This window comes from Leopardus geoffroyi, chromosome B3, assembly GCF_018350155.1.
Source record: "Leopardus geoffroyi isolate Oge1 chromosome B3, O.geoffroyi_Oge1_pat1.0, whole genome shotgun sequence".
Classification (NCBI taxonomy): Eukaryota; Metazoa; Chordata; class Mammalia; order Carnivora; family Felidae; genus Leopardus; species Leopardus geoffroyi.
Window position 1 is genome coordinate 607,894 of NC_059337.1, and position 18,689 is coordinate 626,582.

General features: G+C 62.8%; 1 protein-coding gene across 1 annotated transcript in view; it reads right to left on the bottom strand.

The window, feature by feature from the left end:
• The window catches only part of ADAMTS7 (ADAM metallopeptidase with thrombospondin type 1 motif 7), a 48,486-nt gene that overhangs the window by 12,974 nt on the left and 16,823 nt on the right, over positions 1-18,689 (bottom strand). The window contains 10 exon segments of the mRNA XM_045448539.1: positions 1,160-1,301; positions 2,763-3,007; positions 4,043-4,163; positions 4,960-5,093; positions 5,257-5,426; positions 5,517-5,662; positions 5,963-6,055; positions 6,985-7,129; positions 15,643-15,786; positions 16,853-17,002. Of these exon segments, the coding sequence (XP_045304495.1) occupies positions 1,160-1,301; positions 2,763-3,007; positions 4,043-4,163; positions 4,960-5,093; positions 5,257-5,426; positions 5,517-5,662; positions 5,963-6,055; positions 6,985-7,129; positions 15,643-15,786; positions 16,853-17,002 (1,490 nt within the window).

Below are 18,689 nucleotides of genomic sequence, written 5' to 3' on the forward strand. Positions count from 1 at the left end.
TGCCTGGACCCCAAGAAGGGGGAGGGCGGGGCTACCTTGACACACGTGAGGGGAACACTTGGACGGGGAGAGAGGTCCTGGGTCCCTAAGGCCACCCCGAGCCACCTGCACTGGTGCTCCAGCTGGCACCCCACGACCTGCAGCGCCACACGCCCCTCAGCCGCCCACCTGTGAAGCGGCCGTCCGCTGACCCCCAGGGCCCGGTGTAACGGGTTTGCGGTCATGTTTGTAAACATAAAGACGCTCTATGGGACAGGATACTTTTTAACAGCTTTTGAAAATTTCTGCCAGGTTTCCGTGTGTCGGTTTCCACTTTATCATCACACGAGTTTTTTAAGGAATGTTTGAGGGGTACCTGGGTGGCTGAGTCGATGAAGGGTCCGATTTTTTATTCGGCTCAGGTCGTGATCTCGTGGTTCGTGGGTTTGAGCCCCAAGTCAGGCTCTGCGCGGACAGCGCGGACCCTGCTTGGGATTCTCCCTCTCCCCCCACCCGACTCATGCTGTCTCTCAAAATAAAAAACTAAAAACTAAAAAGGAACGAGCAGACGTCTGTCCCAGACTCCTGATGCTGAGATCCCTGGACACTGAGGGGCACTGGGGGTGACGAGCCCCGGGGAACAGGGGTCAGCGACACTGTTACACGTCTCATACAGTTGGAAGAAATGAGTGCGTGTGGGGACCGGGCCACTGGGCCCAGAGGCTCAGAGCGGGGGTGGGGACACGCCGGTGGTCCTGGCTCCCTCCTCCCCACCTCCCCTGCGAAGCCCCTCCTGGGGCAGCAGCCAGGGAGCACCAGGCTCTGGGCCGCCCAGGAAGGAGCCGCGAAGCCCGTCTGCAGCAGGAAGTGGAGGAAGGAGCCCACGGAAGACTGTGAGGACGAGGGTCCGGTGTCCGGCGTGGGACAGAAGCACCGGTGAGGGGCCTGCTGAGCAGTGAGAACGAAGGAAGGGGCAGCCGGCGCGTCTCTGGGGACACAGTGCCAGCAGCTGAGACATACCGGGCGCTCAGCACGTGTCCGGTCCTGTGCCGGCCTCTCCCCCGAAGGACCCAGGGACAGGGCTGCCGGCGGCCCCGCTCTGGACACGGGGGCCCGAGAGCCACACGTAAGCAGCCAGCCGGAGGCTGAAGCCGGGCACCGCGCCCACCCCTTTCCTCACCTGTGCCACAGGTGACCGTGCACTGGCTCCAGGGCCCGTAGCTCCAGGAGAACTCGGGCGGCTGGCCGTGGCCGTGGCCATCCTCCTCCCTGTGGATGGTGTACTCGTAGCGCACCCCGGGATTGCTCTCCTGGAAGAGCAGCTAAGGCGGGTGGGCAAGGGGCCCCGTGAGCACGAGGCGTCCCCACTGCCCACCCAGGGCCACGAGCACGAGGCGTCCCCACCGCCCACCCATGGCCACGAGCACGAGGCGTCCCCACTGCACACCCTGGGCCCCACGAGCACGAGGTGTCCCCACCACCCACCTGGGGCCACGAGCACGAGGCGTCCCCACCGCCCACCCAGGGCCACGAGCACGAGGCGTCCCCACCGCCCACCCAGGGCCACGAGCATGAGGCGTCCCCACCACCCACCCAGGGCCACGAGCACGAGGCGTCCCCACCACCCACCCAGGGCCACGAGCACGAGGCGTCCCCACCGCCCACCCAGGGCCCCACAAGCACGAGGCGTCCCCACCGCCCACCCAGGGCCACGAGCACGAGGCGTCCCCACCGCCCACCCAGGGCCACGAGCACGAGGCGTCCCCACTGCACACCCTGGGCCCCACGAGCACGAGGTGTCCCCACCACCCACCCGGGGCCACGAGCACGAGGCGTCCCCACCGCCCACCCAGGGCCACGAGCACGAGGCGTCCCCACCGCCCACCCAGGGCCACGAGCATGAGGCGTCCCCACCACCCACCCAGGGCCATGAGCACGAGGTGTCCCCACCACCCACCTGGGGCCACAAGCACGAGGTGGCCCATGAGCACGAGGCGTCCCCACCGCCCACCCAGGGCCCCACGAGCACAAGGTGTCCCCACCACCCACCTGGGGCCACGAGCACGAGGCGTCCCCACCACCCACCTGGGGCCACAAGCACGAGGTGGCCCCATGAGCACGAGGCGTCCCCACCGCCCACCCGGGGCCATGAGCACAAGGCATCCCCACCGCCCACCCAGGGCCCCATGAGCACGAGGTGTCCCCACCGCCCACCTGGGGCCACAAGCACGAGGTGGCCCATGAGCACGAGGCGTCCCCACCGCCCACCCAGGGCCACGAGCACGAGGCATCCCCACCGCCCACCCAGGGCCCCACGAGCACGAGGCGTCCCCACCGCCCACCCAGGGCCCCACGAGCACAAGGCGTCCCCACCGCCCACCCGGGGCCACGAGCACGAGGCGTCCCCACCGCCCACCCAGGGCCACGAGCACGAGGCATCCCCACCGCCCACCCGGGGCCACGAGCACGAGGCGTCCCCACCGCCCACCTGGGGCCACGAGCACGAGGCGTCCCCACCGCCCACCCAGGGCCACGAGCACAAGGCATCCCCGCGAACATGAGGTGGCCCCGCGAGCGTGAGGCGTCCTGCTACCTGCCCAGAGCGATCACTGGAAGGGACCCAGCCCCAGCCACCTCTGGGCCCTGGGGCTACAACGTGGGGCTGTCCTAGAGACAGGGGAAGGGAGGCAGAGGCCCAGGGCCCGGTCTCGCCGTGGGGCAGGCGGTGCTGGACCCCCGGGGCCCGACTCCTCCCCCCACCCTGGGCCTCAGGAGGCAGGCACCTGGATCCAGACGGGCTCGTCGGTGGGGCCGGGGGCCGTGAGGTTCTCCCAGTTGCCTGTGCGCGCGTACGTGAAGGTGGTGCCCGCCACCGGGTAGTCCCCGCCCCACTGGATGGTCCAGCCCCCGTTGAGGAAGTACTTGAGCGGGTCCTCGCTCCGCAGGGCCAGGAAGTTGGCGGCCTCAGCCACCTCCTCGATGCGGATCTCACGGGCGCCAGCCGGGATCAGCCCCACGTCCACGTACCCTGTTGGCCAGGGGGCGTACAGACGCTAAGAGGCTGACCGTCCCCTTCCCTCGCCCCCCTTCCCGCTCCACCCGGCCTGCTGACGGCAAAGGTCCCACCACCAGCCCGGGGGCCCGAGCTCCTCCAGAAGGCAGAGGGTCCCATGTGTCCTAGGTCACCTAAACCTAGAGGGGACCCTCAAATCCTGCCCCCGTGACCCATGCCCCTTCACGCCTCTCCCGGATGCCTAGGCTGGCTGGGCCCTTCCCGGGGACACCCTCCGTACTGCCCACACAGCCCGTTCCCGTTCCTTCACTGACTCTATGCGCTTTACCCAGTGACGCAGGGGCTACCGTCACCCCCATCTGACCGATGAGGAGACTGAGGCCCAGACAGATTAAGTAACGTGCCCGAGGGGCCTGCTGGGGTATGAATGGGGCTCCAGGGTCCGAGCATCCTGGCCCAGCGCCCGAGGCCCCGCTCCTTACAGGTGCCTGCACAGAGATGCACCCGGGCCTTGGGGACACAGCTCTTTCCTGCGAGAAACGCTCCTCCCATCTCACCTGGGTCTTTCACGCACCAGCTAAACTCCCCCCTCCTCCAGGAAGTCTCCCCTCACCTCCCCAGGTCAGGACCTCCTTCCTCACAGCCTGCTGGGCCCCCCACAACTGCACCTGCCACGCTGAAAGCTTTCGTCACCTGTCGCTGTGAGCTCCTCACCTTCAAGCCCCCCTCACCCAGCACACGCAGCCGGCACTCACACGGCTGGGGGGGTGGGGTTGGGGGGGCGGCTCTCTGAAGCCTCACAAGAAGGCGGTAACCTCTAAAGGGGCTGGCGCCACCCATAAGCCTCATCAGCCAACCCGGGGTCCCCGGGGCAGGAGGACTCCCCTGAGTACACGTCTCTGTGTCTGGGCCAAGGTGCCCGACGCCTGAGAGGACCCAGGGGGGTGGTCTCCCTGCCTCCGGTCTCTAACCCGGGCAGGACCCTGGGGATCAGGCAGGGCTGCCGAGTCAGGAGGACACCCCCCCCCCCCCCCCCCCCCCACCGCATACCCAGGCCCTCAGACTCCTCGAAGGTCCCGCTCACGGTGTGGCAGGTGGAGCCATTGCCGTGGCACACGCCACAGCGGTCCTCGACAGCACCCGAGTCAATCTCGAAGTCACAGCCCACGTTCTGGAACACACGGGAGGGAGGCCCCAGTGCCTGGCCACCAGCCGGCAGCCCTCCCTGGCCCCTGCCGCCAGGGTCCGCCAGGGTCCGCCGGGGTGGGAGCAGGCCCCACTCCGCCTGTCCCCGGGTGTGACACGGGGGGATCCACGCGTGCAGTGAGGCCATGCTGAGGGGGCACGAGGTACGGGGGGGGGGGGCGCCTTTCACAAAGAGCTACAGCAGGCGGGGCACTGGCACCCCAGGAGCTCCCCCAGTGTGGACGAAAGTTTCCCGGAAACAGGAATCTGTATCAGAGGCCCCAGGCAAGCGCGTCCCTGCCACTCTGGGCCCCAGTGCTTCGGGTGGGGGACAGTGGCTGGGACACGGGTGGGGAAGAGGCCGGGGCTGACACCAGAAGCGAGCATACACGCTGCCGGCATTACTGACACTCATCTGCCAGGTTCGGGGCCCTGCATGCCCCTGCAGTGGCATCACCGAACCTGGTGACAGGGGTGCAGAACCGGCCACTTTCTCTCTCAGAGGACACCACTGGCTGGGGTCATTCGGCCAGTAGGAGGCTGACCCGGGCTCTGGCTTCCCGGCAGGGGCTGTGCAGGTGCGGGCCAAGCTTCAGAGGCTCAGACAGCAGGCAGGGAGGAGGGGAGGGGGCCACGGTGCAGGGGCTGGGGGTACAAGGTCCGCCTGTGAGGGGCTCCAGTGCTGGTGGGGGGGGGGTGGCCTTTGCTGACGGGGGCCAGAGGGGGACCAGGAGGGAACCCGGGGCAGCTGGTGTGGGAGACACCCCTCCTGTCGGGCATACCTTGCAGATGCCATTGATGCAGAGGTCGTGGCCGGGCCGGCCCTGGTGGCAGGGGGTGCCATCCACCACAGCGTCCCTGAGCTTCTCAGCAAAGTATTCGCTCGAAGGCCGGCAGTGCAGCTCACAGGGGCTGGCTGGGGGCCCAAAGGGAGAGCCGTGAGGGACAGCCGGGGCGGGCGTCGCACTGTGTGTCAGGAACCGGCTGGAGGCTCCAGGGACGGCACGGCCCGGCTGGGGTGGGGTCCCGGCTCCTGCCACCCGCCCCCCCGGCCCCTCCCCGTGGGCGGCAGGGCTCACCGTCGTTGAGCACCGGCACCCAGGTGTGTAGCTGGCCCTTGTAGAGCATGGCGTCAAAGTGGCTGCACTGGACGTGGCGGAACGAGGGGCGGCCGGGGGGGCAGGCCTGCAGGTTGCACAGACGGAAGCGTTTCCGCTCGCCCACACAGTACTTGCCCTTGTACTTGGGCCTGTTGTGGGGGGGGGGGGGGGGAGGCAGAGTGAGCGCACGGTGAGCGCGGTGCCGCCGCGTCCCCGGGTGGCCCCAGCCCCACACTCACACAGGCTGTGTGCACCGCCGTTCAGCACTCTGCACGCCCACACCACAGCTCCGCGAGCAGACGGACCAGGCGCTCCAGCCCGACCAGCCGCCGTCCACAGCCTCAGGCCGGAAGCCGACAGGAACACACTCCCCGTTCAGACACCACTACCGAGACAGCCGACTAGGTGGAGACGCGCACCCAGGCCAGTCGGCCATCCCGCCCTGGTGACACCGTGGCAGCTGGGGGGCCGGGGCAGGCAGAGGACAAGACCAAGGAGAGAGGAGGCTCCTCCCAGTGGTGGAGTCGCACAGAAACGACAGAGCCCAGGTGCCGACTTCCTGGTCCAGCGCGCAGGCGGGACAGGGCAGAGAGGCTGGGCTCCGAGAGCCTGAGCCAAGGCTGCCTGCAGAGCAGAGGCACGCTGGGAGCCCCACCCCTCCCCCCCACTTGACACTGTCCCCTACCTTGCTCTCCCCACACCTGGTGCCGTCCACAGCTGCATCCAGCTTGGAGTGACAGGTGGTCCCCACGGAGCACCAGAGTGTGTGGCACACATTCTGCAGGGAGGACACAGGCCATGCCCTGACCCCTCCCTGCTGCCTCCACCCACCCACCCCTCACCACCCTGCGTGGGGCTGGCACAGGGTGGGGGTCCGCAAATGGGATTCCCAGAGGGCCCTTCCCATCTTCTCCCAAACAAGGGGCGCTGGGGGCACCCGGCACTGGGGCTTGTTCAGAACGGCCTCCAGCCCCACCACCTCCCCAGCCTCCCGCCCACCTCTCCAAGCCCAGCCCATACATCTCCCAACCCCGCCTACTCCCCCGCCCAGCCTCCCGCCCACCTCTCCAAGCCCTGCCCATACATCTCCCAGCCCCGCCTACTCCCCCACCCAGCCTCCCGCCCACACCTCTCCCATCTCCACCCCCTCCCCACCCTTACCTCTCCCAGCCCCGTCTACTCCCCCCGCCCACCTCTCCAAGCCCTGCCCATACATCTCCCAGCCTCGCCTACTCCCCCTCCCAGCCTCCCGCCCACACCTCTCCCAGCTCCACCCCCTCCCCACCCTTACCTCTCCCAGCCCCGCCCATTCCTCTCCCAGCTCCACCCCTCACCCGCCCTAACCTCTCCCAGCCCCACCCACTCCCTTAGAAAGACCCTCACCCCCACCAAACCCGGGGTCTCTAACAAGGCTACGAAGGCCTTCACTTCGGGCAGGTCTCCCCCAGGGCGGGGGGTCTCCCCCAGGGTTTTATTTTGCCTCTTCTAACCCAGCCCTGGGAGGTGACGGTCTCGCCCAAAGCCGCACAGTTGGCAAATGGTCCACCCAGAATTCAGAGCTGGGTGTGTAGCCACCCAGCCCGAGGCGGATCCCACAGGCTGAGTCCCCCAGCATCACGTGTGGGGTGTGGGGTGTGGGGTGTGGGCCGAGCGCAGGCGCTGCAGGCTGCGGAGGGTAGCCCCGCCCCCACCTGTGCCCACACTCACGTCCATGTCCTCACAGAAGGCCGAATAGGCCCCATACTGGAGGCGGCACTGGTGGCCCACGTCGTAGAGGACCCCGGGTGGCACCGAGGGGAAGTCGATGACATCCTTGGTGGGAGCATCGTCCAAGCACAGGCCCCACCCCCGGCTGCAGAGATGAGACAGGGGACAGGGCAAGGGGGACAGCCTGAGAGACCCATCAGGGAGGCCTCGGAGGGGCGGGGAAGGGCGAGGAAGGGCGGGGCGAGGGCGGGGCGAGGGCGGGGCGAGGGCGGGGCGCGGCGGGGAGGGAAGAGCACTAAACCTGTAGGAAAACTGCAGCCTCCTCGCTCACCCCAGCCTCCCCTCCGACCTCCAGCCCAGACCCCCGGCCCAGCATTCAGGCCTTCCTGCTCCCTCCAGGTCTCCGTGTCTCCGGACACACTCAGGCTCCCTAACCAACTGGCCCCACCCCCAGGGCCACGGTTCCCACCCACGGTGCTCTAGCACTCTCCTGTGAGGACTGTCTCCTGGATCCCCAGCCCAAAGGCCCGGCCTCAGAAGCCTCCAGACCACCAATCCCCCTCCTGGCCCTGCTCTGAATTCCTGCAGGCTCCCTCCCTCCCTCCCTCCCTCCCCCCCCCCCCTCCCCGCATGAGGCCCTGGCCACGTCAGTGAGGGATCTGGAGAGCATCAGGCCACAGTTGATACAGCAGCCAGCGCCTCTGACACCCCACCCCGGGCTGAGATCTAGGGTCTCTGTGGGGGACCACAGCCTGGGAGAGCCTGAGGCAGCCCTGCCTGCCCATCACTCCCTCATTTACTCCTGCCTTCCCCCTGGAAGCACAGGGAACCCTGATCGGCAGGCAGGGAGCACAGAGACAGAAGGTATCCCAGGCCCAGCTCGGGCCCACTTATGCCAGCACATCTCTCCACGGGCACCTTGTGCGCAGCTACTGCCTCTGGGGGCCAGTGACCATCCTGCTGCCCTTGCCAGGCCCACATGTTGACCAACGAGCCCAGGGCTCACTGCCATCATGCAGGAGTCAGAAAAGTGTCCGGGGGCCTCCCTCCCTCCCTCCCTCCCTCGGGGCGGCAGTGGCTGGGGAGAACTGAGGTCGGGGGTGATGGGTAGCCGGCCTGGGCAGCACGGACACCCCAGCCAGGCAGGGCAGGGGGAGGCAGAAGCCCTCCGGCGTTCCAGCCTGAGGTGCGGGGCGCCAGCTGAGTGGAGGTTCCTGGTTAGGGTCAGAAGGCTGGAGGGGGTGGGTGCTGGGGTCCGGCGGGGAGGCACAGAGGAGACACCACAGGATGGGGACAGGCTGGGAGACGGACGCAGGCCAGCGCACAGGCGGGTGTGGGGAGAGGCCGGGGGCCATCAGCCCCTGGGACCGTGGGTGAGATGCGGTGGGGGTCTGGGGTCTCCTCAGTCCCCCAGCTGGTGGCAGGCCCCAAGCTCCACCCAGCGCTGCAGTGAACACGGAGACCGGACTCCCGCTGAGGGTCCTGAGGACCCCTCCCCCCAAATCACCTGGGCCATCTGTGCTAGCAGAAAACAGACCCTGTCAGGTGGGCGGTGGCAAAAGAACAGCTGTGGGACCCAGCCCTCGGCCCCAGGTGACCACAGGCCAGGTCCTGGCTTGCTCCTCAAACACCCTGGGCAGAATCTAATCCCCTTCTCACACACACAGGGCCCCCAGGGCAGAGCGTCACTGGCCCTGGGTCACACCGGAGAGCGGTAACGTCAGAGTCTGAGGCCAGGCCCAAGCTGCCAGTGGCCACACGCGTCCACTTGCTGGGCTGCCCGGGGCACAGCTCCTCCCCTCCGTCCATAAGCCTGACCTCAAATACTTCACCCCAATGCAAGTTCAAATCCATGGCAGCTGAGCCCTGGCAGAGAGAAAGCAGTGTTCTGACTGCTGACCTCGGTCTGGGGCTCCCTGGGCCTGTGCCCTGGGGCAAAGCGTCAGCAGGACCCTGGGACTCCTTCTGTCCTGCAATTCAGGATATGGGCTAGGAGGGCTCACCGCCTGGGGGGAGCTCAGACCCAGCCTGGGGGCTCCTCCAACCTGCAGTCTAATTCACCCCAAGGCCACACCGGGGCCACCCCCGGGCTGTTTCCTGGCTGGAACCTGCCACGTGTCAGGTCCTGTGGGCGGGGCGGCTGGAGTGACAACAGCCCATCTGGTCCGTTCTGCGTGTGCGCGAGAGGCTGGGGGCGTCGGGGGACCCTCCAGCACCCAACACCAGAATCAGGGCCGCGTTCGGGCCCAAGTGCTGATGGGGAGTCGGAGCCCCGAGTGTGGCTCCCCGCCCAGCTCCAGATGTCGCGTGGCCTGGGCCGTCCCTCACCTTCCCTGGGCCTTCACACAGGAGGCTGAGGCTGCCTGTGGGACCGAAACCACAGAGGTATAAACAGCCGCACCAGCCCTCCGGCCAGCTCACCGCCAGGTTCCTCGCACGGGGGACACACACCTGCTGCTATGGGTGGGGGCCAAGAAGCATCCGGTCCGGGGGGCGGGGGGGGGAGACCCAGGGGGCCCGTGGGCACCGCGGGGCCTCCCCCAAACCCAGGGAACACTGCCTCACCCCACTCGGCACCGTCTGTGCGTCTTTTCCTTCTGCCCCGCTCCCCGAGGGCGGAGCCCGTCCCAGTCCCCCCGCAAGGACAGGCGGGCAGAGGGGCTGAGGACGGGCTGGTCCACGCCTGCCACGTGAGCCCCCTCCTTCCAGCTTTCCTGGGCCTCCAGGCTGGGGGGGCAGGCGCGGGGGCCGGCCTGAGGAGACGAGCCTCCACTGCGGGCGCGCCTCTCTCCGGCCACCGCCCCCCTGCAGCCCTCCTCAGGGCCCCGCGGCCCAGGCCCCGGCCTGCTCACCCCACCCCTCGCTCCAGGCCCCAAGCCAAGTCCCTCACGCATTCCAGCAGCTGAATGTGAGCACAGAGACCCCTGTGTGTCTGTGGGTCCTGGGGGCAGGGCGCGGGGGTGGGGCGCTCCCTGGGTGGGGACCGCTGGGAACAGCCCTGGGGGAGCTGCGGGGAGGGGAGCGCATCTTCCAGCCTGGCCCCTTATTCTCTGCCCCCAAGTGGGGCAGGAGACACGCCCCTGGGGTGTTTTTCAGGCCTGACCCACATGCCCAGGCTGCTGCCCTGGTTCAGGCCCATATTCTCTGTGGCTTACAAGCGGTGATAACAGTTAGAAGCCCTGAGCGCTAACCACGTGCATGGCCACGTGCTGGACACTGACGTGTCTGCGGGCCAAACCTTCACAGCCACCCAAGAGGCAGGCCCGTCACGAGCCCCATGGAACACGTCTGTCAACACAAGGAAAAGCTGGGGCCAGAGTCCAGGCCCTAACCATCATCCACGACCCCTCTCCGCCTCCTCCCTCACCCCAGCAATGCCTCCTCCGTCGGGGGCCAGCGCCCCCCGACACACACATTTAAACCCCACACGGAGCGACTTCTAGAAGAATATGGCAGATTGATCTCCACTCCCTCCCTGCAGCCCAGGACAGTGAGGGAGTAAACGAGGCAGAGGTCCACAAGGACAAAAGGCGAGGGAGAGGTGACAACGGCACGTGCAACAGGTTAGCAAGACCTGGGAGGCTGGAGAGCAGCCGGTCAAGCAGTGAGAGTCAAAAGCCAAGTCCAATGGGGAGAAACCACCCAGAGGCAGAACCCCAGCAAGGCTCAGTCTTAGGGCCCCAGGGAGCCATGGAGGCTGGAGCGCCAGCAAGACTGGGGACAGGAGACCTCAGACCCCACACCTGCTCCCAACCCCATGTGGCCACCTGCAGAGGGTGGGGACCACTTTCTGAAGAGGGTGAACCAGAGGATCTGGCCCAGGGTGACCTACAGACAGACCGACAGAGATGAGGACAAATTTAAGTCTACAAGCTGCCAAGCCCCCTTCCCCACCTTACGCGCCACCCCCACCCCCACCCCCCACCCCCAGCCTGGGTGCCAGAAGCCACAGCCAGACCTACACGCCCAGGACAAGAAGAGAGTTCCTCCCTGGGGAAACAGACACACTCCATAAAAGGGCTCTAGACACTGGTATGTGACGACCTAGCGAGGACACAGCCCCATCTCGGCCAGTCCCCTGCACGGACTCAGAAACACCTGCCAACCAGTGTCCCTGTGCCCCTCCCTGTGTGTGACAGGACCTCAGATAGTTTAAAACCTCTAATATGAAAGTTTTGGTTTAGTTTTTTTGAGAGAGAGAGAGCAGGGGAGGGGCAGAGAGAGAGAGGGAGAGAGAGAATCCCAAGCAGTCTCTGAGCTGTCAGCACAGAGCCCAACACAGGCCTCGAACTCACAAACCATGAGATCATGACCTGAGCTGAAATCAAGAGTCAGACGCTTAACTGACTGAGCCTGCCAGTGCCCCAAATGTGACAGATTTTTTAAAATTAAAGAAAGATAATGCAGGGAGAAGAAAATAACTAAATCCATACAAAGAATAACCTCAGGAAGAAAAAACAGGAAACAAGTATGGAAACGTGACAATAAGGAGGAGGAAGTCAGGAGCTTAAAAGTACAAAAAACTTAATAGAAAGGTGAGCACGTGGATGCTGCCCAGAAAACAGGTAAAAGCCAGTAAAAAAGTCAAAACTCACAACATGAGAGAGCAGCTGAAGGTCAAAGAGCTCCCGAAGGAGAAAAGGAAATTACCAAATGACACAAGAGCATTTCCAGGGGCTGAAGGACAGGCAGTTGTAGGTTAAAAGCATCCGCCAGGTCTAAAGCAGCATGAAAAAGCTCAACCTTCCATGTAAAGGAGCCAGAAGAAGAACAAACAAAACCCTGAACCAGCAGAAGGAAGGAAAGAATAAAGATTAGACAAGAAATAAATATGAGAAACATAAAAAAAAAAAAAAAAAAACCAGTAATACAGATCAGATTCTTTGAAAAGATCAACAAAATTGATATACCTTTAGCTGGACTCATCAAACCAGTGAGAGAGAATGAGACAGAGACGGGGGGGTGGGGAGGGAGGAGAGAGAGAAAGAGAGAGAGAGAGAGAGAGAGGTGGGGGGGAGAAGAGAGACAAAAGGCGGGGGGGGGGGGGGAGGGAGGAGAGGAAAGAAAAGACTCAAACGAACAAAATCAGAAATGAAAGGAGAAATACAGCGGACTCCACCAAAGTACAAAGGGTTGTAATTACAAAAAACCAAATGCCCACATTGAACAACACAGAAAAAATGGATGAATTCCTAGAAACATATAACCTCCCAAAAAGAAATCAGCAATAAATAGAAAACTTGACCGGACCAGTCACCGGCAATGAAACTGAATCAGTCATCAAAAACTCCCAACATCGGGTCCAGGACCAGATGGCTTCACAGGTGAATTCTACCAACATTTAAAGAGTTAATGTCTTTTCTTCTCAAATTGTTCCAAAAAATTAAAAAGGAAGGAAAACTTCCAAATTCATTCTACGAAGCGAGCATTACCTCGATACCAAAACCAAAGACACCACAAGAAAACAGAACTACAGGCCAGTATCTCTGATGAGCACGGACGCAGAAATTCTCAGTAAAATACTTGCAAACGGAATCCAGCAATACGTTTATAACATCATTCGCTACAATCAAGTGGGATTTATTTCTGGGTTGCACGATTCACAAATCAATCAACATGATACATCACATGAATACAAGAAAGGATAAAAACCCCACGAACCTTCCAACAGGCGTAGAAAAAGCATTGGACAAAGTACAACATCCATTCACGATAAGAACTCTCCACAAAGTAGGTGCAGAGGGAACGTTCCTTAACTTAATAAAGGCCGTACATGAAAAATCCACAGCTAGCATCGTCCTCAATGATAAAGCGCTAAGAGCTTTTCCTCTCAGATCAGGAACGAGACAAGGATGTCCACTCTCACCAGTTTCATCCAACACAGTACACAGTACTGGAAGTCCCAGCCATAGCAATCAGATAAGAAAAAGAAATGGAAAGAATCCAGGTTGGCCAGAAGACGTAAAACTTTCCGTATCTGCAGATGACATAATACTGTACGTAGAAGACTGGAAAGAGTCCACCAAGAATCTACTGGAACCGATATGTGAATTCAGTAAATCTCAGGGCACAAAATCAATATACAGAAATCTGTTGCATTTCTGTGTGCTAATAATGAAGTAGAAAAAGAGAAATTAAGAAAACAACCCCATTTACAATTGCACCAAAAACAAAGCACCAAGGAATGAACTTCATCAAGGTAACGACCTGCACTCTGGAAACTGTAAAACACGGACGAAAAAAACTGAAGAGAACGCACAGAAATGGAAAGATTTCCACGCTCGTGAATTAGAAGAACACATGTTGTTAAAATGTCTCTACTCCTCAAAACAGTCTACACATTCAACGCAATCCCTGTCAAAACACCACCAGCAGTTCTCACAGAGCAAAAACCAACCATCCTAAAATGTGGACGGAACCACAAAAGACCCCAAATAGCCAAAACAACCTCGAAAACAAAGAACAAAACTGGACGCATCACAACGCCAGACTTCAAGATACGTTACAAAGCTGTAATGATCCAAACGTTGTGGTGCTGGCACAAAAACAGATCAATGAAGCAGGGCAGAAAGCCCAGGAACAAACCCACGGTCACACGGACAACTCACCTTGGACAAAGGAGGCAAGAATACACAGTATGAAAAAGGCAGTCTCTTCAACAGTGTTGGGAAAACTGGACAGCAACATGCAGAACGATGAACGTGGACCACTTTCTGGGCACCTGGGTGGCCCGGTCGGTTAAGCGACCAACTCTTGATCTCGGCTCAGGTCACCATCTCACGGTTTGTGAGTTCGAGCCCCGAGTCGGGCTCCATCTACACGGACAGTGCAGAGCCTGCTTGGGATTCTGTCTCCCTCTCTCTTTGCCCCTCCCTGCCTGCTCTCTCTCTTAACGATAAACTTAAAAAAATTTCTTAAATTAAAAAAAAGAAATTGGGCCACTTTCTTACACCGTACACAAAAGTAAGTTTAAAACGGATTAAAGACCTACACGCGAGACCTGAAACCATAAAAATCCCAGAGAAGAAAGAACACAGGTAGTGATCTGACATCAGCCGTGGCAACTCTTTTCTAGGTATGTCCTGAGGCAATGAAAACAAAAGCAAAAATAGAGTACTGGGACCTCGTCAAGGTAAAAAAACTTCCGCACAGCAAAACGATAAAACGCCGATGAAAAGAACTGGGGAGAACACACAGAAACGGAAAGACATCCCATGCTCATGGAAGAACAATAAAGGGAGGAACACGGAGAGAAGAAGAGAGGGAGAGAGGGAATCCCAAGCAGGCTCCCTGCTGTCAGCACAGAGCCCAAAGTGGGGCTTGAACTCACAGACCGTGAGATCACGAGCTGAGCTGAAATCAAGAGTCGGACGCTCAACCCACTGAGCCGCCCAGGCGCCGGGGAACAAAGCCTCTCAACACTGACGAAGAGCGACTGACAGCCCAAAGCTGATACCAAATCAAACGCTCGATCAGGTGTGAGGGTAGAATAAAGACACTTCAAACCCCTTACCTCCACGCACCTTTTCTCAGAACCTACTCCGCCAGAACAAAGAAGCACCCCCTCTAAAGTCAGCGGCAGGAGGACCCCGTGGGACAATTTTAGGGCAGGCCCAGAAGGCACCCGGTCTAGATAGGAACGGGAACAGAGGCCACACTGCCTGCTGGAATCAGCACGTGCTTCCAATGTGGACAGAAGGCAGTGACGTGTTAAGAACCACGAATGACCCAGAAACCCTGTCGTCCCGTGTTATCGGCGTTACCTCCCTGTCCCAGCCCCCCACACGCCAGGAGGGAGGATGCAGAGGGGGCCACGGGCCGACCCCCAGACCCTCTTCCCTTCAGACCCCGCTTACTGGCCAGCGTAAGCCGAGGGCGGGGAGCGGTGCCAGAGCACCCACGTGTTAAGAAGTGGAATAAAAAATGGGGCGCCCGGGGGGCTCAGTCGGTTGAGCGTCCGACTTCGGCTCAGGTCGTGATCTCGCGGTTCGTGGGTTCGAGCCCCACGTCGGGCTCTGTGCTGATGGCTCGGAGGCTGGAGCCTGCTTCAGATTCTGAGTCTCCCTCTCTCTCTGCCCCTCCCCTGCTCATGCTCTGTCTCTCTCTGTCTCAAAAATAAATAAAAACATTAAAAAAAAAAAAAAAAGGAAGCGGAATAAAACCCACCCAGTTCCTTTCGTACACACTTCTGCTGTTCTGGTCAAGGGAGCTACAGGTATGCGTCGTGTCGTTTGGGGCCTTGCACCCGAGGTCCGTTCTCCTACTTCTACTTACAACTGGCACTGTGAAAAATTCTGTGCTAATAACTTACATCTTTAAATTTTCCTTAGCCGAGAACAACGTTAAATAGCAAATCGAAAACACGGTCACCAGTTGAGAGGATCAGAAAGAGGGGACAGGCTTTAGTTTCGGTGCCTCCGGCGGCACTTTCCCCAGGACCCTGTGGCCAAGCGGCCGGGGCCGTGCCCCGTCGGGTCTCCGTCCCGTCCCAAACCCAGTGCTCGACCCCAGCCCCATCCCTAGGTCCCCACGACCCCTCTCCCTCCTGTGGGGTTGCACAACGCGGAGATGGCCTGGGGGACCTCTCGGTCCAGCCCGGGCGGCCCCGCCCGTGCCTCCCTGACACCGGGCAGCCCCCCACGGGCCCGGCGGACTTACTCCAGGAACCTGGTGATGTACTCGCGGCTGCAGCGGGACCAGGTGAGGGGGGCGGTGTCGTACAGGAGCTGTGGAGACATGATGGAAGGCCGTTTCCCCACGGGCTCGCAGTCATTGCCGCTTCCGTCGTGCTGAATCCCAAAACTGCGTGAGAGCACAGGCCCCGGGGGCCGGTGAGCTGCGGGGCCGCCGGGCGGCTCTGCCTCCAGACCGCCGTGGGGCCTCGGGAGGCCGACCCCTCTCGGAGCCTCAGCCTCCCCGGCCCAGAGCGTGGACGGGCGGGGGCGGGGGCGGGGGGCAGCCTACTGAGCCCGAGGGGCACCCACAGTGACGAGCCAGGGGCACGGGGGGACGGCTGTCCCCACATCCGCACTGGTCCCCAGCAGGGAATGACACGGGTCCCACCGTGCCCTGAATTTAAGGGAGTTTGAGCTGCCCTGTCACAGAGAAACTCTCGAGACGCCATCCTGGGGAAGGAGACAAGAATGATTCTCTTTGCTCAGACTTACTACGTGCCAGGCGCCGTGCTAAGCGCTTTCAGAAACCCCACCTTGCTCAGTTCTCGGAACTGCCCAGAGAGGCCCAGAAACTAGCCAAGATAACACAGCCAGGGAACAGCAGATTTGGGGCAGAGCGCTCTTGACCACCACGGGCGGCTTCGAGGCCCTGCACGCGTGGCTGTCACTCAAGGAACCCAGAGCAGGTGAATGATGACGCCGACATCTCTGACCACCAGGCCTCTCTGTGGCCCACACACACGTCGTGCAGAGAGGCTGGCTGGAGGAGCCCTGAGCATCAGTGAGTCCAACCCCCTCGAGCAACAAGGGGCACACCAAGGTCCAGAGAGGGCAGGGCACTTGCCTGGGGTCACAGAGCAATCAGACATGCAGGTGTGGGGGACCGAGAGTCAACACGCAAGCACTGAGCGCACCGCGGAGGGACAGCTAAAGACACTGGTGACTTTCCGGTCGTCTCAACCCCACACCAACTGGGACTCGGTCCGAGCCAGGCCCACAGGCACCCGCGTGGGCCTCCCCACATCTCACAGGGAAGCAGCCCGGTGTGGGTGGGGACATCGCAGGGACAACGTGAGGCCACGGCCAGGCCCGCTTCCCTGGGATCCTGTGGCCCGTGGGCCCAGCTGCCTGGTGCCCCCGGGTTGGCAGGGGAAGCTGGGGCGTTAGTGCGGGAACGGGAGCAGGTGCGGTACCTGTGTCCGAGCTCGTGGGCCACCGTGAAGGCCAGCGGCAGGCCCGTGTCCTCGTTGATGTTGCAGCTGCGGTGCGGCTGGCACATGCCCGCCACGTGGGACAGGCCCAGGGTCTCGCAGGGCCTGTTCATGGCCGCACACAGGTCCTTCCTGCGTTCAGAGAGAAAGGATCCTCAGGCTGACCTGACCAGGTGCCAGGTGGAACAAAGCCCAGAAGGCCAGATGCTGGGCATAAGGGAGAGAGTAGGCGAGGAGGTGGGAGGGAGTGGGTGAGACGGGAGTGGGTGAGACGGGAGTGGGTGAGGTGGTGATGGGTGGGGTGAGGTGGTGATGGGTGGGGTGAGGTGGTGATGGGTGGGGTGAGGTGGTGATGGGTGGGGTGGGGCGAGAGAAGGAGGAAGGGGGGAAGGGAAGGGGGGAAGGGAAGGGGGGGAGGGAAGGGGGGGGAAGAGGGGGGCGGGGAAGGGAAGAGGGGGGAGGGGAAGGGAAGAGGGGGGAGTGGGGAGGGGGAGGGGGGGGGGACGGGGGAGGGGGACGGGGAGGGGGGAGGGGAGGGGAGGTGGGGAAGGGGGGAGGGGAGGTGGGGAAGGGGGGAGGGGGAGGGGGGAGGGGAAGGGGGAGGGGGAGGGGAAGGGGGAGGGGGAGGGGGAGGGGAAGGGGAGAGGGGGGGAAGGGGAGGGGGGGGAAGGGGAGAGGGGGGGGAAGGGGAGAGGGGGGGGAAGGGGAGAGGGGGGGGAAGGGGAGAGGGGGGGGAAGGGGAGAGGGGGGGAAGGGGAGAGGGGGGGAAGGGGAGAGGGGGGGAAGGGGAGAGGGGGGGAAGGGGAGAGGGGGGAGAGGGGAAGGGGAGAGGGGGGGAGGGGAAGGGGAGAGGGGGGGAGGGGAAGGGGAGAGGGGGGGAGGGGAAGGGGAGAGGGGGGGAGGGGAAGGGGAGAGGGGGGGAGGGGAAGGGAAGGGGGAGGGGAGGGGAAGGGAAGGGGGAGGGGAAGGGAAGGGGGAGGGGAAGGGAAGGGGGAGGGGAAGGGAAGGGGGAGGGGAAGGGAAGGGGGAGGGGAAGGGAAGGGGGAGGGGAAGGGAAGGGGGAGGGGAAGGGAAGGGAAGGGGGAGGGGAAGGGAAGGGGGAGGGGAAGGGAAGGGGGAGGGGAAGGGAAGGGGGTGGGGGGAGGGGAAGGGGGTGGGGGGAGGGGGAGGGGGTGGGGGGAGGGGGAGGGGGAGGGGAAGGGGGAGGGGGGAGGGGAAGGGGGAGGGGGGAGGGGAAGGGGGAGGGGAAGGAGGAGGGGAAGGGGGAGGGGAAGGGGGAGGGGAAGGGGGGAGGAGTAGAGGGAGGGGGAGGGGAAGGGGGAGGAGTAGAGGGAGGGGGAGGGGGAGGAGTAGAGGGAGGGGGGAGGGGGAGGAGTAGAGGGAGGGGGGAGGGGGAGGAGTAGAGGGAGGGGGGAAGGGGAGGAGTAGAGGGAGGAGTAGAGGGAGGGGGAGGGGGAGGAGTAGAGGGAGGGGGGAAGGGGGAGGGGGAGGAGTAGAGGGAGGAGGAGTAGAGGGAGGGGGGAGGAGGAGTAGAGGGAGGGGGGAGGGGGAGGAGTAGAGGGAGGGGGGAGGGGGAGGAGTAGAGGGAGGAGGAGTAGGGGGAGGGGGAGGGGGAGGAGTAGAGGGAGGAGGAGTAGAGGGAGGAGTAGAGGGAGGAGGTGTAGAGGGAGGGGGGAGGAGGAGGTGTAGAGGGAGGGGGGAGGAGGAGGAGTAGAGGGAGGGGGGAGGAGGAGGAGTAGAGGGAGGAGGAGTAGAGGGAGGAGGAGAGGGAGGAGGAGGAGAGGGAGGAGGAGGAGAGGGAGGAGGAGGAGAGGGAGGA